Source organism: Saccostrea cucullata, unplaced genomic scaffold (assembly GCF_032062105.1).
Source record: "Saccostrea cucullata isolate Sc308-1 unplaced genomic scaffold, CSIRO_AGI_Scuc_v1 ctg2582, whole genome shotgun sequence".
NCBI lineage: Eukaryota > Metazoa > Mollusca > Bivalvia > Ostreida > Ostreidae > Saccostrea > Saccostrea cuccullata.
This window is the reverse complement of record NW_026929448.1, coordinates 271,638-292,798: the sequence shown is the minus strand read 5'-3', so window position 1 is coordinate 292,798 and position 21,161 is coordinate 271,638. Positions and strand designations below refer to the sequence as shown.

The 21,161-nt window shown below is 33.5% G+C and overlaps 2 protein-coding genes across 3 annotated transcripts in view; both read left to right on the top strand.

Annotated features, from left to right (window-relative positions):
* Window positions 1-21,161, top strand: part of LOC134280873 (uncharacterized) — a 121,702-nt gene that overhangs the window by 84,463 nt on the left and 16,078 nt on the right. The window contains exons 2-5 of one of the 2 annotated variants that reach the window (XM_062763323.1): window positions 15,892-15,963; window positions 16,392-17,305; window positions 19,771-19,941; window positions 20,680-21,138. In XM_062763323.1, coding sequence (XP_062619307.1) covers window positions 16,474-17,305; window positions 19,771-19,941; window positions 20,680-21,138 — 1,462 coding nt within the window. In that variant the 5' untranslated portion in view covers window positions 15,892-15,963; window positions 16,392-16,473. Of the gene's footprint in view, window positions 1-15,891; window positions 15,964-16,147; window positions 16,224-16,391; window positions 17,306-19,770; window positions 19,942-20,679; window positions 21,139-21,161 lie in introns of those variants that run through there. The other variant, XM_062763324.1, reaches the window with a different exon arrangement.
* Window positions 4,238-5,278, top strand: LOC134280858 (uncharacterized). The gene has a single exon (XM_062763304.1). The coding sequence runs from the start codon at window positions 4,238-4,240 to the stop codon at window positions 5,276-5,278; it is 1,041 nt and encodes a 346-aa protein (XP_062619288.1).

Sequence of the window (21,161 nt, the reverse complement as noted above, 5' to 3'; positions counted from 1 at the left end):
ACCTTTTATAGCAAAACGTCAATATTTTACGAAGAATTTTGACGCGACGCCATACATTTAACGTGTACAATAAGCGTAATCTGAAAATTTCAACTTATTCGCTAGGACACAGTTTTTATTACATATTGAAGAAATTAAGCTGTTGATTCAATAATATTTTTCTCGTAAATATTTACTCTCATTTTATTGCATTCCTTGGTAAGTCCCAATTCACGCCATACCGTTTTCTATCGTACAAAATGCATTATGCTATGAAGTGATGGCATTTTATCATACATAAAACATGTACTAATATGTGGATAAGAAAGTAGAAGTATAAAAAGTAGATACGACTTTTTCTACGCACATGACCGTCGTGATCATAAATTAAGGAATGTATTGTGTATGCTATTGGACATTACGGATATAATACATGTACCTGGATTTAAGTTTTGAAATACCCGTATCTGTGTACATCAACACTTATTTTATTGCTGACAACTTGCAATCTGCTTTTCTTCGTAACAAAGATTCGGGAGGGTTATGTAAGACTTGTTTTGGTTTCATCTGTATGACTCTCTACTTATCTGAAAATCCAAGGATGAAGGGCAGGGAAGCATTTAGCTTGATCAGATAAGTCAAAAGCTGCTGGATGTCGCTGACCACTGTAAGATTTTCAGAATTCCACTAGCATGGGTACGAGTCTTTCTTTCTTTCTTTCTTTTTTTTTTTACCGAATTAGCATCCCCCTTTCCGGGAGTTGCTAAAGCGCGGAAGGAAACGGAAAATATGATTTCAGCTAGATAAAATCCCTTTAATTACACAAATTTTTTCATATACGGTGTATCTTATGCATATTTAATCCCTCTTTCTTAAATACAAGTTGATTTAGTTATGTCCTGTCTCTTATTCACGAAAATCAGCAGTGACGTACGCAAGTATTTTGCTTTTGAAAAGGGGCGGGGGTAGAATAAAAAAACTTACCCTGAAAGATCGTGACAAGCTGTTTGATTTGGAAGGGGGATTAATCAAGTTCAAACTTATCTTCTCTCAGTACATTTTTTTTTACACACAACTTACAACTTTAGGCTGCCCGAAGTTCGTATACCGTGCACGGATGTCTCGGTGAAATTGGCACTCGAAAAAGTCAACATATTTAAAGTGTTCTTTTACTTTTAGCAAAACTATACATTCCATATATAGAAATAGACAACATGTGAACCCTCTGAGAGTCTATTCTTTCATGTAAAGTGACAAGTTTACTTAAAACCATTATGAAACAGGAAGCCTACATGATTACAAATATTGACTGTACTTTAATTCATAAATGAGTAAATACTAGTGCTCATTTCTTCGAAGATTTCGTTTGTTTAATTTTTCCCTTCCTCCCTCGTAGGTTTTGAAGTTTATAGGTCACATCAAACGTACAATTACTTCCAGTCAGCCTTAATCACATTAGCAAAAAAGATGTGTAGGGCAAAGGGGGGGGGGGTATGTGTGTGTCAATGACCATTATTATAAATGATCCATGGTGAGAGAACTAAAATCTAAAAAAAAAATTCTGAAGATTATGATTACAGGCACCCATAACAGGATAACTTTGCTACACACCTGAAATGGAACAATGATGTTAAAATTTATACTAAGCCGCTTCAATTAAAGAAAAAGAATTACATGTATTTAGTTAATTTGCAAGAATTTTCTTTAATTTTTCAGCTATTAATATTTGAATTCCTTGATATGCATATCATGCCACTGCAAAGCTGGCGGATTTAAGGGGGGGGGGGGGGGTTTTTGTGTCCAAAATATACATAAGATTTCATAAATGAATTTTTGGTGAGGTTGTGGGCCCCTGCCCAGACCCCAACCCCCCCCCCCCCCCTTTCTATAAGATTCTTGGATTCTTTTCTACATAAATGTACATGTATGCATGAGCTGAATGTCAAACATATGTCTTTACAGATAACGTGCTTAAAAAAAATAGATGAATTTTCATTATAAATGACATTTATATCAAGAAAATTGCTTTTTGTGTAATTTATTTAGAATCTAGTATATTTGCTTGACACTAATGTTCCGTTCCGCTTTCCGTTCAGCGTTTTAGCAAGACCACCCCCCTTCCCGATCTACCACTGGCTTCAAAATATAAATTTGTGTAAACATGTAATCTATAACTTTGGATGATGCTGCATGAAATATTTGCCCCCCCCCCCCCCCAAAAAAAAATTACATGTGATAAAATAAAGATTTGTAATTGTATGTGCTATTTCGGACTAATAATGTGCATACTATCTATATAGTATTCGGCAACCTTTTTACATGTATGGTTTGTTGAACTGCTACCAACTACTGCAGATTTATTATTATCAAGAATATTATAATATTTATTTTTCACAATAAAAGCTTTAAAACATATTCAATGTTTGACCATACTTTTAGTGTTACATTAAAATTGATCTTATTCGATGCATATACATTTTATTTTAATTTTATGTTTGTCATATTATTGTTCTGAGGTCACACTATGACTATAGTAAGACTACATACACATGTACTTTGAGGAAGATTCGTAGAAAACATAATTATACTGAGGTAATTCCGATTTTTTAAAATTAATCTTTAAAAAAAAATATTTTTGTGCTATTTTTGTGGAATGAATTGAGGTCTAGGATATTTTAGTACTGTTGTTCAATACTACATGTACAATCAACGGACACTATAGTCTATACACTTTGTGCAGATGATGTACAAACAGCATAAGTACAAGCGGCATCTTTAGGTACCATTTATTCTTCGTTTTCAAAATTTTTTATTCACATCCATAAGTATTAATAGTTTACGATATCCAGTGATGGTACTTAAAATCAGAGAATCTCATTGTGTGTCAATTATGCGTCATTAACATCGATATCATGAAAATTGTGTCGGTAAAATATCTTTTTTCCGTATGTTAACTTTTGCAAAATTCATATTGATCACAGGTGACAACCAACACTATTCTAAAAGTGTAACTGCGATATGTAATGATGAACTTATATGCGGAGTATAAAAGTGGTTGTTGCAGGTGAAAGGGTCTAATTTCAGCAAAGATTACTCATTTTTCAATATAATTTAACGATTTTACACGACCATTACATGTTTAGCGCGCATTAGTGACGTCATAGTTAAAAATTACGTCATGTTTGTGCCTGTAGAATTTAGTTCGCATCTTCCTTACTTCAAAGCAAAACATCAGAAAATTTTACAAAGAAGATTAAAATATCGTATTATTTTCGGCGAATTACTGCTAATACCGTACTTTATTCAAAAATATTTAATAAATAAGGTAGATACATCATAGATATGCATAATAAACCACAAAGGGTCACACAGAAATCGTAACTTCATCCTAAAAGAAAATAAAGAATAAATGTTATATTCAAATGTAGGAAAATGAATATTATTGCGATAAGTGCCCACCATACGAATACAATACGAGGAGCTCGTGTTTAACGGGATTTTATAGAGAATTATATAAATGCAGATTGAAAGATCATTTGAAAAGTTACTTCTCTAGACTAACACCTCTTGTTTAAATATATTTTTTACCGAACTGTACACAACAAAATAATTTTTCGTATTGTTAGACCAAATAGTTCGGCCGTCATAAAAGAATTGGGGGTTTTGTTTTTACGATGTTTCATAGAAATTCCACATGAAAATTTGCCTAAATTGTATTAAATGTGCGAGGAATATGTTAATTTAAATTCCCAAATGCCTAAGTAAATGCGCTTTTGCTTTATTTCAATAAAAAATGGATTTGAATAAAAAAGACCACCATTTGGTAGGTTAAAAAGACGCCGAAATGGGCGATTGACCACCAAACGGGTGTTAAATGACCATTTGGAGGTGTGTGTCCAACCTGTGGAACGCGGTTGACCTGCCGAAAGCATGGCAGACATTCAAAACACACGTTGAATTCATGTTTAATGGTCCACTCAAGAAAAAGAATGAAGAATAAAAATGCAGTTTTTTGATGATATGGGTTGGTGATAAGGGTAGAGAAATATATGGAACTTGGAATCTAGACAATGATGAAAAAAAATCACTTGAAACTTTATACGGGAAATTCAAGGCATATGTAGAACCAAAGTCCAACCACGTATTCGCTAGGTATAAATTTCAATGCATTGTACAAAGTGAAAGTGACTCATGTGAACAATTTATCACAGCTTTAAAAGTTGGTGTAAAGGACTGCGGATACCAAAATGCAGACGAGATGGTGAGAGATAGGCTACTATTCGGAGTAAGGTCGGACAAAATCCGTGACAAACTGATAAATGAGGGCTCAAATCTCACGTTAGAGAAGGCAATAGACATTGCACGTACTTACGAGTTATCACAAGCCCAACTAAAAACAATGCATGAACAGGATCCAATGATTGACATAATAAAAAGACAGAAAATAAATCACTATACCGGTCAAGCCAAAACAAAACCCACACAAGGACCACGGAAACACTTTAAGCATCAGAAATCGTTCACAAGTTGCACAAGATGTGGTATGTCTGAGCACGAAAGAGGAGAAACTTGTCCAGCCATTGGTAGACTCTGCAGAAAATGTAACAAGCGGGACCACTATGAGTGTGTGTGTAGATCGAAAGTGTCTTATACATCAAAGCACAAATTCAAGAATAAAAGCAACAAATCTGTACACACCCTTCAGGAGGAGTCAGATGATTCAGATGACACTTTATTTCTTGGAATGCTTACCAAAGATGTTAACAGTACGAATGCAGACTGGTCAACAAAACTACAACTTTGTGGGACAATGGTTGAATTCCAATTAGATACAGGAGCAAAGTGCAATGTGTTGAACAGAAAAACTTTCAAACAGTTAAAACTCTGTGAAGAACTCAAGAAACCAGCATTTCGTTTGAAATCTTACTCAGGACATGTGATAGAACCAAGTGGTGTTGCGCAACTTGAGCTGACTCACAAAGGATGCAAATACACAACTGATTTCTACATCATTGACTTGGACGCACCGAACGTCATTGGAGCCCAATCGTGTAAATCATTGAATCTCGTCTATCGTGTGAATGTCATAGATGAGGACACCCCAGTTTTAAAGACTTTATCTGATATTTTCCCAGGAAGTGATTATGAAGATTTCGAGGACTGGGTTGCCTGCCAGAAACTCATTCAATCAAAATTGATTCAAGTGTACAACCTGTTGTTCACCCGCCAAGAAAAATTCCCATTTCGTTATTGGATAAAGTGCGCGCTGAGCTTGAGTCTATGGAGGACTCTGGTGTGATTATTAAGCAAACAGAACCGACCCCATGGGTCAACAGCATTGTAGTGGTGAACAAAGGACAGAAGATTCGCATTTGTATTGACCCAAAGGATCTGAATAGGGCCATACTAAGAGAACATTTTCCATTAAAAACAATAGATGAAGTCATAGCCAACATGCCAAACGCCAAAGTTTTCAGTAAGCTTGATGCTGTGTCTGGCTTTTGGCAGATCAGGCTGGATGAAGAAAGCTCGAAACTTACAACTTTCAACACTCCATTTGGGCGTTTTCGTTTTACAAGATTACCATTTGGTATAAAATCAGCATCTGAAGTGTTTCAGAAAATAACCTCACAGATGGTAGAAGACATACCAGGAGCAGAGGCGATAATAGACGATATTTTGATATGGGTTCAACAGAACAGGAACATGATGAACGTCTCAAGAAGGTATTGGAAAAGGCCAGAGAGTTCAATCTCAAACTTAGCTTGGACAAGTGTAAGATACGTTGCAAAAGTATGAAATATGTTGGACATATGTTGACAGATGAAGGCGTGAAACCGGATCCAGAGAAAATCCCTGCCGTCATAGCTATGGAAAAGCCAACCAACAAATGTGAATTACTTACTTTCCTTGGATTTGTACAGTACCTCGGAAAATTTATGCCTCGGATGTCTGAAGTCAGCACACCACTGCGGAAACTCACTGAAAACCATGCAGATTGGAACTGGACAGCTCAGCATGACGAGAGCTTTGAAACATTAAAAAACGATGGCAACGAACGCATCTGTTTTGAGGTATTATGACCCTCATTTACCACTGACATTATCTGTAGATGCGAGCTCTAAGGGAATTGGAGCAGTTTTGATACAAGAAGGAAGACCTATCGCATATGGTTCCCGTGCTCTTACATCATCACAACAAAACTATGCACAAATTGAAAAAGAAACATTGGCTGTTGTTTATGGATGCCAAAAATTCCACCAGTATGTCTACGGCAGATTGGTAAATGTGGAAACAGATCACAAACTACTACAGTCGATATTCAGCAAACCTCTATGTAAAGCACCTATGCGATTACAGCGACTCCTACTAACTCTACAGAAGTATGACTTGAATGTTCAATACAAGCCAGGAAAGTTACTCTACATTGCAGACACACTCAGTCGAGCATACTTACATGAAACAGAGGAAGAACTTGTTCCTGATCTGGAAGTAAACTTAGTCTCACCTGCCACATACTTACCAGTGTCACAGAAACGCTATGTTGAACTACAGGAGAAGACGGCAGATGATGATTTCTTACAGTCGTTAAGAGACACAGTCCAGAATGGCTGGCCATCAGACAAAGACCACCTACCAAATTGTCTACATCTATATTGGTCATTCAGAGATAAAATCGCTTGCTTAGATGGTCTTTTATACAAAGGAGACAAGCTTATAATTCCAAAGTCAATGCAAGCAGAAATGCTCAACATTATTCACCAGGCGCACATGGGAAGAGTGAAATGTAAAAATCGAGCATGTGAAGTCATATATTGGCCAGGAATGTCGTCTCAAATAGAAGACATGGTCTCCAAATGTGCTATATGTGCTGAAACTCAGAACAGCAACCTGAAAGAGCCACTGGTCTTAGTTGACTTACCTGACCGCCCGTGGGCTAAAGTATCCACTGATTTGTTTATGCTGAACTCCAAGCATTATATACTGACCGTCGACTACTATTCCAAATGCCCAGAAGTCATGAAATTAACTGAACCCTCAGCAACCTATGTGATTGCAGCTTTGAAAAGCCAGTTCGAAAAATATGGGATTCCTGATGAAGTGATTTCAGATAATGGTCCGCAGTACTCATGTAATGAATTCAAACAATTTGCTCAGGACTATGGATTTACTCATATTACGTCTAGTCCTTATTTTGCTCAGTCAAACGGTCAAGTAGAAAGAATGCTTCAAACAGTGAAACGCTTACTAAAGAAGTCATCAGATCCATACAAGTCTTTGATGGACTACCGCAATACGCCATTAGATATAGGTCAGTCACCAGCTCAGCTATTCTTGAACAGACGTTTGAAAACCTCACTTCCTACTACAAGTAAATTATTACGTCCATCAAACTCAAAACAAATACAGGAGAAACTACAAAAGCGACAAGTGAAATCTAAGATCTACTATGACAGAAAAGCGGGCAATGTGCTACCAGAACTCAAGGATGGAGATCAAGTTATGATTCAGGATGGCAACATCTGGAAACATGCTACAGTTAAGTCAAAACATCACGCACCGAGGTCATACATTGTGCAGACCCCTGACAGCAAACTTTACAGAAGGAATCGGAAAATGCTCAGACCAACGCAGTCAACTCCGTTATTGAGGAATATTCCGAAGGAAAACTTTCAGCCATTTGCAAATGCGGATGCAATTCCAACTCGATCAAGACCACTGGATGAAGTTCCAAAACCCACCACTTCACCTGTCGCAAATCCTTCCAAATCTGTCAAGTCGAATTCATATGCGTGTCTATCCATCCCTCAGCAAACAAGATCTGGGCGCATCGTCAAAGTACCTGCCAAGTATTCTGATTGTGAAATGTGATTGTGAAATTTTATGAACTTGTGTTACTTTATGTTTTCTTTGAAGGGGCAGAATAATCCCCACATATGGTTTGAAGGTAGTATGCCTAGTGAAAACCATATAAAGCATATTTTCATTTGTTTATATGTTAACAGTTTACAATTTGATACTGGTTCTGTTTATTCAAAATTGTGGACACAATTCCATTTATTCTAGTCAAAAACTCTCATGTTAAAGTTCAATGACTTTAGAAAATAATATTAGAATCTCTATGCAAATTTAATAGTTTATTGTGTACTTTACATCAAATACTTTTATTAATATCATTTGTACAGTAAACTTAAGAGGGGAGATGTCATGTATCAGTAATCCGGAATTATACAATGTGTCAGATTTGGGTTTTATGTTTTACATTAGTTAACAGAATAAAGATGGAAACCTCCATGTGGTTGTCTTTGTGATGCGACTCCGACGACTTATATGACAGTGTTCATTCTGCTCATTTACATATTCGCCATATTGGAGCTATAATGGCGGCAGATCCTATAAAGGATTATATATAGAACTTACAAAAAATTGCCAATTCGCGAATAAACGCGTAACTTTCACGTTATAACGCCAAACTTTCGCGAATAAACGCCAAACTTTCGCGAATAAACGCGTAACTTTCGCGTTATTTCGAGAAATAAGATGTAGTATGATATGATTTTGTTAAGTTTTTGGAGTTTTAATAAATTTGTAAAACGAAGTTATTCTGAACTTGTTTCCAATTCTTATATCAATAAAATATGTTCAAAACAACTGCCAATACACATGTAAATCGATCACCTATATGCAGCCGATAATAACAAAGAAAGGCACCGTCGCCGACAATCAATTTTGAATTTCAGTAAGTACGAATAATATTCTTGAGAGCAGAATGATTTATTGCTCGCAAGGGCGTAGCAACAGGGAGGGCCGGGGGAGGGGGGGCACTTTTTTTACCAACCTTACCTATGCTATAGGAAATGTCAATCGAAAGCCTGGTTGCCCCCCCCCACTTTTAATGATGTACCGAAAATGTAGCATTAGAATTGGTACTGAAAGAAGTTGACACTGACAAAAAGTTTACCTACCCCCCCCCCCCCATTTTTTTGGATGCCCCCCCCCCACTTTCAAAACCGATGCTACGCGCCTTGTTCAAAATTTCACAAGAAGGTTTTGTTTTCTCCAATTTACGTTCAATATAAATATATCAGCAACATCTTAAATTAGGCATTCAACATTTGCCCCCCCCCCAAAAAAAAAAAAAATAAAAAAATAAAAAAAACAACAACAAACAGCTTTCCAGCTAATGTAGAGCTATAGACATAATCTGAAATGAAATGAGTCAGAAGAAAAAAGTGGGCTATAACATTGATATAAAGAAAGGGGGCGCACTAAATAGGCAGTCGGCAGGAATCAATGACACGAAACAATTCAGATTCAAATGCCCAAGCCCCATGTAGTTTTAATACATATCTTATACATCTAGTATCTTTAAATTATTGGCTTATATATTGCATAAATTGCCACAATGAACCTAGAAATTTCATGGGTATCTATAGATTTCTGTCTTATGTTTGTTTATTTTTAATTTTTTTTTTCAATTAAGAGGCGTCATGAAAGATACATTATCTATGCTGGATACATTTAATAGAATATAATAAAAAACTAAAGCTAAATAATTTTTGTGCTCAGTTTTCAAATGCAAAGAAAAAATTGAATGTTAATGTTAAGGAAAGATAAAAGATGCTAGTTTTTTTTTAATATACTCAATATTTTTTCATCATTCAGGATTGGTGTAACTTTGTAGTTACAAGTTCATGTATGTTTATTTCTATTTGAGAATGTTAGCTCTATAATTGACAAATTTAAATGTTAACACATTGAAAAATATAACAATTAAAGTAAAATAATATATATAAACATAATTTGCAACTTTATGCAAGGAGTATTTTTTTTTTACTACCAATTCAGAAATTTCAAGCAAAAAAAAAAAAAATAAATAAATAAAAAAATAGAATAAAAAATCACTGTATTCGAACCTAAAATGCTGCTTTGATATATATCTCGAATCCATCGACAAATCAATGTAGCTACTGCGGGACACTATACGTCTATGCTATTTAAATCATTATTTAAAGCCAAAGCTCTATACAGTGGACCCTCATTTATCTGGACACTTTGGTTTCCAGTCAATTTGTCCAGATATGTGAAGCATACGGATATCTGAATCACCAGTTAAACAAGACAAAATAACATTTAAAAAATTCGTTCCGATGAAAAATCGTCCGGATACTGAAGCATCCGGATATCTGGCGTCCGGATATCTGAAGGTCCACTGTATACAATTGGACATTTTCTACCAGAAAATAAATAAAAAAAGTTTAGATTTTGGTATTTCTGGGTCATCTCTCCATTTTTTAAACAACTGGAATAAATTTTACGGTTAAAAATACACTTATAACGCCTTTAAAATTCACGGAGAGAAGAACCCAGAAACAACAAAATTAATGAAAAACGGCTATAAAAGATTCGATTTTTGCATCATTTGACTCAATTTCCAATACAATTTTAACAGGACTATAATTCACACTTAAATAAATCTAGAAATCTTTCATCTTTTTGTTTAAAAAATAGAATCATTGGGAAAAACACTTTTAATAGAAGTTTTCTGGCAAAATATATAGACGTTTTAATGAAAATTTGCGAAGCAAGAGTTATCTCCCGTGGCATCGGTAAATCTGCTAAACACATTTTCATCGGAATTCTAGTGAAATATTTAGAATCGATACACTAAAGAAAATTATTTATCACAAAATAAATAATTTATTTTCAAAATATAATTCATTATCGCCTCTAAACATAATATTTAGATAAAATTGGCTATAAGATTCAGGTTAAATCCATGTTTCCATTGATGTATCAGTGACGTCATAATATTGCGTCACAATGAAATAGTTACAAGTTTTCCAGAGAAGTTCGTAAATTCTTTGCGTAAAGTGTAAAGAAAAATTTTTTTTTTTAAATGATTTGGCTTTTTCTCATTTTCAGTTAAATATTCTTTAGAGTGCATTATACTAAATGTTAAATAATATTTTAATATCAAAATGTATTCTACACAGTACACAGGCGGCGTCTCTCAGCAAGATGACGTTTTGATAAGACCGCGGAACATTAACTGGCAAAATTGGAAATATACAGCTTACGTCATTTCTATCTGTTACAATCAAAACATTCAGTGATAGACAACGAAATTGGCGGGTACAACATGGGATTGAAAATGCAGATCGAAATTCATTTTCAATCCACCTGAGCTGTTTTCAAAGCAAAGAGTGACTGTATGATCCAAAAATCAACTATATTTCAACTCCCAAATACATATTGTTTGAAGTTCACATTAATATTAGTTTTAGCTTATAATTTTAAGAACGCCAAAGATCATTCAAGACAAAGATTATTTTTCAGGAGATATTTGATTCTAGAAGGGGGGGGGGGGGGGGTAAAAAATTGTCGAGTCAGGTCATGGCTTAACATGACAATATATTTTATTTATAGGATTATAATAGTGCATGAGTTTTATACTTATTCTCACTGAAAACTGTTGGACAAATTTATTTAAAAATCGCTCGACCCCCCACCCCCCACCAAGACAATGTTATACATATATTTATCAAACAGAAATGAAATATTTCTCCCTTAAATATTTATTCATTTAAAACACTGGACAAAAAAAATTCAAACTGTACCAAAGTTGAAATTATTTGTCTTCTGGGTCAATCAGTAATATGTGCCTTCTAGGTAGCTGAGGTGGATTGAAAATGACTTTCGATCTGCAATTTCAATCCCATGTTTTCCAAACGTCCGCGTCGAATTGTACCCGCCCATTTCATTGTCTATCACTGAATGTTTTGATTGTAACAGATAGAAATGACGTAAGCTGTATATTTCCAATTTTGCCAGTTAATGTTCCGCTGTCGTAAGTAATTTTATACATGACCGAGAACTATGTTTTAAAAATTGATTTACCAGGATTTGCGTTAAAATAATTAATGAAGTGTTTATAATGATTCGGAACATTTCTTATAAAATTGGGAATCAATGATGAATGTTTTAGATTTACGCAACATTTAATTCAACGAAGTTGGTAGATGTAAAAACTAAAACTTAAATACATTTATCTATGCAATCAAATCAAAATAAATTATCAACAGTACGATTAAAAATGAAAAAAAAAAACAACTGAAAAATAAGTTATAAAAATATTACTGCTGAACTCCCGACTATAATTTGGCACTATAACGGAAGGTGGTTTAGTGAAACATATTTTTTTTTTATTTTATTTCTTTAATTTAATTTTTATTCGGCGATTGAAACAATCACACGCTCATATTTAATATGGAGTATTAACCTGTGACTATATTGACCAATACTAAAATGTTTTCACGTTCATGAAACCAATTTTTAAAAATAATTATGCCATGACCCCGCACCCCCCCCCCTTCCTCGCTTCTTGCTTGCGATTTATCGGCTCTTGAATAATTATAATTCACATGAAAGAACTTAATATTTTCTTATTTATATAAAATCAAATTTTGTAAAAGAGGAAAAGGCTTTACAGATGACAGGTAAGAAAAAACTTGGATAAAGTCGAGACTGTACACATAAAAATATTTCTTGCATTTAGGCAATTTTAATTTGGCTACTGATAGAATTTACTCTTTAATTCCTGGTAGAAATAAAAAAGAAATTTTACTTGGAAATGAGATGAATAATGAAGCTAGAAAGTTGTCCGCTCTGGTTGTTGCATAATGCATGCACAAATAATTTTTTTTAAATCCCTAGTATGTATTAAGAAATCAATCAGATCAGATGTTTTACATGTAATCTTCATGTAAGTAAAAGACATTGGTAATTTAAATAATACATACATTTGAATCTATGGTTACATTCATTTAAAAACAGTAAACTGACTGAAAAGAAATAATAGACTAGCATTTTTTTTCTGAATTTACGGAAAAAACCGATCCCGATTGAAATAAAACCGATCCCGATCGAAAATAATGAAAATTAATAAATTTATCAAACTAAAGGCACCTGTCACCTATATAATATGTTAAAAAAAAATCCAGTAATTTCTTAATGATATTACAACAAAAGAGCCAAATTTGACACTACTATTTTAGTATTTTCTTCTTTATACAATTCCGGTCGGGATCGGTTTCATTTGTGAAATCTATAAAAAATAAGTAAATTTGACTCCTTTTATTTCTTTCAAAATACCTTTTCCCAATGATTTTATTGAATGACCCAAAAGTTTGTACTTTGTATTCATAAAAATATAAGTAAACAAATATGTCCTTGTATTGTATTGGGTTTTATAATGTAATTAAATTTGGATACTGAATTTAAACATTTACTTGTTAAACTCAAATTTGGACCAGATAATTTTTTCTAAAGAAGTATGAATTGGAGTCTTATTCATTCATAGAAAAAAGATAAAAGTCTATTCTATAAATGATATTCATTTGCACATCCACCTCTGGAGTATCTGTTACATATAAAACAAAATAAAAACGTAGTATTTTTTTTAACCCTCAAGTTGACCTTTTTGCACTTAAAATTAAGCATTTACCAAAACTAGGACTAGAGGAGCACTTTAAAATTTTTTGATGTTGTCATGTGTAAACACTTGCTTTAATAAGTCTATATGCAAAAAATAATTAAAATCCATGACATGCGATGTGCCGCCCATTGCCTGGTTTTTCGGTGGACAGCCTCTTAAACAGTTCTTAAATTGGTATCTATTGATAATTTTCTTGAATGTAATTGACTGTTTTTACAAATTACATTGATATTTGCTTTCCACTGGCTATGTTTTAATAACGCAGGTGTTGAAGTGATAATTGTTATACAAGTTGCTGTCTTTTAAAAAAGGACTACAATACGTGGACCATATGCGTGTGTTTCTAACCAAAATTCAATTCAAAACAGTTTCTAGGTTTAGTAAATAATAATGTTTGTTTTAATATTTTCTATTATGATCTGCCTACTTTGGCTGATAGTACTTTCATAGCAAAATTGTTACATGTTATCTCCGATAAAGTTTTCATAAAAATGGGCTATATCAATTGTAACCCTTAGTGGCTGGGGCTTTACATCTCTTCTGAATTTATACGGAAGAAATCTATAATTTGAAAAAATCTTATGTTATACGTGTAGCATAGCTCTAGCTGTAGTATGCAGAATTTTTCAGAGCCCCCTCCCCCTTCATGCACATGGAAATCAGTTGCTTAAGGCCTGTATCAAGCTGTATATGGATTACTGTATATCAAATTATTTTTGCGAGCCTTGATGCACAAAACAAATGCCGATGAAGACAAATGAAACAAACTTAAAAAAATAAAGGGTTTAAAAATGTAATTACAATTTTATACAGCTGATTTTGAAACCAATTTTGAAATTGATAGGTAGGTTGACTTCGTTATAGCGTGTTTTTGACGTTAAATTGACAAAGCTCGTAATAAGGTTGAATGCATGTTATGTGAAACCTTTGATGTACGCCTTCTTTTATGATATTCTTAACGTGAGAGTTATCATGGAATAAATCTTTTTATAGATTTCACAAGATGTAAAGTGCAACTGTGGAAAAGAAGAGGATGGTCTTTCCAGTGTACAGGGTTATATTATAATTATTTTGTATATACTCTATATCATTAAAAGGTTAATGTATAAATCATGTTTTCCTATTCTAGAAGTTCACGAGGCTATAAAGTACATGTACACGATACTTGAAAGTTACCGCAGCGAATATTTCATGAATTTTACATAAAGAATTTTGAAAGTGACCCCCCCCCCCCCCAAAAAAAAAAAAATACTGTACGTAACATGAAAATAGAAAATCATAATTTTGTAACTTTACATGTTCACTTGCACTGTTTTACAAGTCCATTGTACATTCTATACCCATATATATATAGCTGTAAATAGCAAACATATATGTCCCAAATTTATATCTAAATCACACACTAAATGTTAGATCCATTTTGAATCTATACTTTGATATATCAGTGATTTTGAATTTGTTTTTACAGATTTCCCAGGATGTGCTGTAGTTTTTAAGGGAAGAAAATTGTCACCTCCATACAGGTTTTTAAACCACTTAATGTTAATGTTTAATATGTTCATAATCTATAAAAGTAAGGCCATGAAAAATAAATTATTTGTTTCTCAGGCCAAAATTTTCAAAATTCAATGTGTAAGGCATAAGGAAGGACCTCTAAGAGATAATGCATGTACAAGACTTGTGAAATATCAAAATGAAAATAAAATAAATGAATTAAATACATGTTTCTGTAGGATGATGAATAATAATGTTTTTTTTTTCTTTCGCCAGGCCATAAGGACACAAACCAAAAGTAATAGAAACCTTGCCGTGGTTACAAGACACAAGAAATGAGTGTGGTATACATTTCTCTGTTACTTTATATAACTGTACAGTTGTTACAAGACACAAGAAATCAGTGTGGTATACATTTCTCTGTTACCTTATATAACTGTACAGTTGTTACAAGACACAAGAAATCTGAGTGGTATACATTTCTCTGTTACCTTATATAACTGTACAGTTGTTACAAGACACAAGGCATCAGTGTGGTATACATTTCTATGTTACTTTATATAACGGTGTACCAACACATCACACCAATAGATCATACCAGTATCTATAAAGTGTGGTACATCATCACAAATATCTACATTTAATACTGCACATTGTTGTTACTTTATAAATGGATATTTGAAAAATATCAAAAAAATAATTTAATACTGTAATATATAAAGTAAAGGTTGAATATCAAGATTTTATACAATTTATAAGTTTGTATATAAAGTTTACCCGGTATAAACAACAGGAAATATTTGAAGTCAATTTTTCAGTTTACATTTCAAATATTTTATAATTCATGCACTGCAGAAAAATTTTGAATGACTGCTCTAATTCTTTTTTGTTTTAATCTTTAAATTTTGATTTTAAAACAGACTTCGCTGTGAATACTAGGACCTTGCTATACAAAGAAAAGAAAGAATTCAGAACCAAGTATATGTACAAAGGTATTTATGTGTGTCTGTGTCTTAATAATAGTGTGATCTTTAAGTTCTAAACCAAAACTTTAATATAAATACATGTTATTCACTGCGTACACTGTAAATAAAAGCATGTTACTGATGTCTATAATCGTCGGTATTTTTATTATGAATACATGGTATGTTTTAATCTGTCACATATTTTCATTTTAGATAAACTTCCATTGAGAGTACTTGGACCCTGCACTTCACAGAGACAATGAAAGATTTCAGAAGTCAGTGTTAAGGTTTCTATATTTGTGTAAATTTGATTAATTGTGAACAGAGATAAGTTATTGTTCTAGATTTAATTAAAAGAAGTGTATTAAGATAAAATATAGATCTAAAACATTTAATGTTTACAGATAGACATGTAACTGATGTAGATAATTCTGTTACAATGTTGTAATTTACAGAGAGATCTCCCTGACTGAGGAAATCCACACGGGATTCTGTTGTACAACATCAGGATAAAGAAATAGAGGTCTGCTGTAAATAATGTATAGAGGAGTGTACCAGAAATCTGTCACCGTGTCTGGTGTTAGTCAGTGTTGGCACATTTCACGTGTGTCATCAGACCGGGTCTGGATCAGTGATGATGAAGGCAATCTTATACTGACAAACACTAAAGGGGAAGAACTAGACAGTGTGACAGATATAGGTAGTGATGTGGGAGTACACGCTGTGGACTCTAATGGTGATCTAATTTATATAGACAGTGAATATAACATCATTAAACTGTCCAAAGATAACAGAGAAAAGACTACGATAATAAAGTACAACACAGCACCATGGGAACCACGGAGTGTCTACAGCTCCCCCTCCACTGGAGACCTGCTGGTCGGGATGTGTAGAGGTGATACAAGGACAGGCAAGGTAGTGCGGTATAACTCCACAGGAGAAAACATCCAGACCATACAGCACCACAACAACACAGGTCAGGGACTGTATAATGATCCTATCTACATCACAGAGAACCGCAATGGAGATGTTATTGTGTCTGACTTGTTACGTGAGGCTGTAGTGGTGACAGATCGTGACGGTAATTACCGATTCTCCTACACAGGTCCTCCATCAGGATCACAATTAATACCACTAGGAATCTGTACTGACGCGCTGTCACACATCCTGGTCTGTGATCTAGACACACCGTCAGTAAAGATGTTAGATAGTGATGGTCACTATCTGACAGAGATACTGACACAACAACACGGGATAAAGTATCCACAGGGCCTGAGTTATAATGATGACACTAATCTACTGTGGGTAGGGGCATGGGCCAACAACACAGTCCACCTATACAGAGTGGTAGATACAGACTCTTTGACTGGTAAGTAACATTGTAGTCTGTTTTATTTTATTGTATAATTATTATAACAATACTAAATAACTACATTGTAATAGAGAGGTCATTTTAGAATGACTTTACATGAATGTATTCAAGTGTTTATTTACAAATCTAATAGAAATGATTGCTCATTGTGTAAACAACAAATATAAGCTGTTAAAGATGAATTTTCTGACCACAAATATGATAAATATATATTATTATAACAGTAACTTGGTCCGAAGGGTCGTATCACGTCGAGTTGACAGGTGCGGATCATCAGATCTCACGAGACGCGAAGCGTCGAGTGTGATCTGATGATCCGCGCCTGTCAACGAGACGTGATACGGCTCTTCGGATCAAGTTACTGTTATAATGATACATTTATTATATACCCCCTTATAACTAGCTAAATGTAGCAGAATAAAACTTAAGAGATCAATTGTATAACATTTATCCATAAAACAAAGCATAATAACTAAGGACTTTTTAATGCGCAAGAAAAATAACATCATGTTTTTGCGTACTACGTCATCAGTTTCAGAGAGTGGTGATATGGATTCAGAAAACCACAGTGTGGTGATCCGGAAAATCGGATCAAACTCTGTAAAATTAACAGTAACAAAAACAAGGAAATTGATGGGTATATAATAAAAAGATTTAAAAGAAATGATAGATTAACATCTAGTCTGTAATGAATTGTAAGATGTTGTGTGTCACTCTTCAATCACTGATTCATACATGTATATACTGAATCTTATGTCAAACTTTTTTGTAAAATTTTATCAGAACCATCTTGTGGTATATTATTCATACATCTATTTGTTTGACAGATAGGCTTTGAATTATAGATATATGTACCATATACTGTCTTTGGGGTAATAATCAACTTTTGAAATTGTGTGAAGTTTTGTTCAATAAATACATTTGGTGTTGTATGATCAGTTTTGAGAAATAGCAGATGAATTTTTTTTTTATTTTTTACAAAGTCCTATATAATCATGATAATGTATTCAGTTTAAGTAATTCTACATTCAGAAGAGATGACAATTTGTACTAATGTTGACAGTTTGATATAGACACCATTGATATTAACACAGCTCTGTCTAGGAATGTTGTGTATTTCTGTAGCAGGTGTTCAGTAAATCTACACTGTGTACTGGAGTGACATTTTTTGTATGGGAAAGTTCTAGATGTCTAATGAAATATGGAGGTCCGAGATAACCAACATTATTCAAGCTTTAAGTCCACACTGATGCTTAAGATTCATTTCATTTTTATGAACAAAAAAATATTTCTTAGAAACTATAGAATAAGCATGAATGCAACTGCATTGAATAATTTTATTAACTTGCTAATGAAAGGGAGACAATTCAATTTTGTATTTGAAGGTAAAGAAAAAATTAAGTTACCTCCCTTTTCATAATAAAAGTTTTAAAATAATTCCTTTTAAAAAAACAAATTAGCCTCCTGCTTTGTTTCAAAAAAGTTGATCCATAAAACTAAAAATATAATTTCCTTATCACTACCTGTATCAAGTGTAAGTACAAGATATGGTAAAGGAGAAAATACTTGTACTAGATTTATTCTGTCAATTTGTAACCCTATGTATCCCAACCACATGAATTTAAGAGACTGGAAGCCCTTAGATGATAATGCACTGAAAATGTTTTCATTTTTACCCTTTTACAAGCATTGGAGGTCACTGACAGAGATATGTAGGGTTGATTTCTGTGGTTTACACGGTTACTGAACTAAGTATTGATGCTAAGGGAAGGGGGGGGGGGTAATATATGATATGTCTGTACTATTATGTCAGTATTTTCTCATTATTGCGAACTCATATGACCTATTTCAATTTATGAGAAAATTTTTGGATTGTTTTCATTTATAATTTACATCCAACCACATATATATATATGTTTGTATTCAGTGAATTTTGAGTGGAGTTAACTCTGAACAAAGGTCATGTGAGCATAGCTAAGGTCATCAGTACTTAGCTAAAAGACACTTCCTATTTTACTTTTTATGACACATATTTTGGGTTTCCCATAGCAAAACATGGACACTGCCATTTATACATATATGGGAGGCGGGGGGTATCATTTAGTGAGCCCATTGCTCACAGTACCTCTAGTTTTATATTGTTATAATGGTGATGATATTGGAAACAAGAAATCCCCATACATAATCATTTGAGATAATTAATCAACGATGTTTTATCAGAACAAAATTATCTCCCTTAGTATTTATTGGCATAATGAAAATCACAAATGGTTTTTCTAATGAATGTAAATATCAAGATTTTATTTTAAAATTTTTGAACTCAAAACATTTTAACTACTCCAATATCATAAATATTTGGACTTTCTTTATATATATGAGTACCAAATTGACATTGTTTTGTGAAGATTAATCAGGATTTTTAAAAAGTATTTACAATATAAGACTTTTTTTATTTTTAACAGGAGTCCCTCTGGAGGACATCAAATGTAGAAAACATCCCAGAATTCCCCTGGACCAGTTCTGTACCCCGTGTGGTGTTCCCTTGTGTGTGGAGTGTACCAGCTCTGAGGATCACAGCAGACATGAACTTAGAAAGATAAAGACATTGTTTGACAACATTCACAGGATGGAGGGTAAGAGTTTAATTAGTTTCTTAAACATTTTATGTATGTAGTAAATGGAATATATTTTAAATATTTGATCCAATTCTGTTTAAATTATCAATAAATTATTTATAACAATGGCCTTTATTTACCCGATCCAAACACACAAGGGATAATCTTCTGTCCTAAGTTTGTACACTATCCATTTAATTGGATGTCTTGTTGTCTGTAGGTTTGTCTTTATCCAAATATTGGGAGGTATATAAAATCATCTTGTCTTTTTATCTGTCAAGTTGTCGATTTGTTTGTCTGTCATGTCAAGCCCAAAACTACATAATCGGAATACACGAAACTGAAAGCTAGCATATACTGGGTACATTGATGAGGTGTGTCGACCTTTACGCAAGGTCACTTTAGCAAGTTCAAGGCCACGAATCACCTCAATCAAATTCTTGAATGAAGTGTATTAACCATAATTTACATTTAATGTGATGAAGAGCATTACTAATTACACAATTTTACATCTGAAGGAATTTTTATACATGTGCATAGGCTTTACGGTGTTATCTGGATGTCCCTGACACACAAACATGCCCTTTCAGAAACATTTGAAACAATGTAAGGAGACCTGTTATTGGTATAATGCTGATAAAAATTTATGGGAAAATTACTCCATTCTGTATAACAATTATAATAGTCGGTGATGTTAATACATTCAGGGTGTTTTCCGAGCTTGTATATAAATGTATATATTTCTTTATTTTGTAGATGGAGATACACTATTGATGTGCATTCTTCTTTCCAATTCCTACAAAATAAACATGAAAGAAGGAAACTGGATGACCAAATATAATGCTATTGCAAAAAGTTTTCACTCCAAGAAAATCACAAAGCCATTTGTTCGTACAGATTTGGAACAATACAAACCAATTCTGAAACTCAATGAATCAGAGATAACTTTTTCCACTGAGCTCTTCAAAAGCTTAAGTTTCATGAAATTTTCAAAGAGTTTTGAGTTAAACTTTACTGATATTTTCTTGAGTTGGGCAGAAAAAGAAAACATTGCTGAGTACTGTAGATCATGGAATTATCAGAGAGGAGAGGATGAAGTTTGCTGTTGGTTAATGCCAGAAAAAAATGAGGAGTTTTTAGAAAGACTTGGACAAGATATTTTCACGCACCCAACAATGGAGGACCAGTCATTCCATGAAGCTGTATTTATAAAATGTAAATCTATTTTTATCTCACCT

What these genes read in the sequence shown, in the direction of transcription:
- LOC134280858 (XM_062763304.1), top strand. Translation starts at nt 4,238, where the DNA reads ATGGTGAGAGATAGGCTACTATTCGGAGTAAGGTCGGACAAAATCCGT.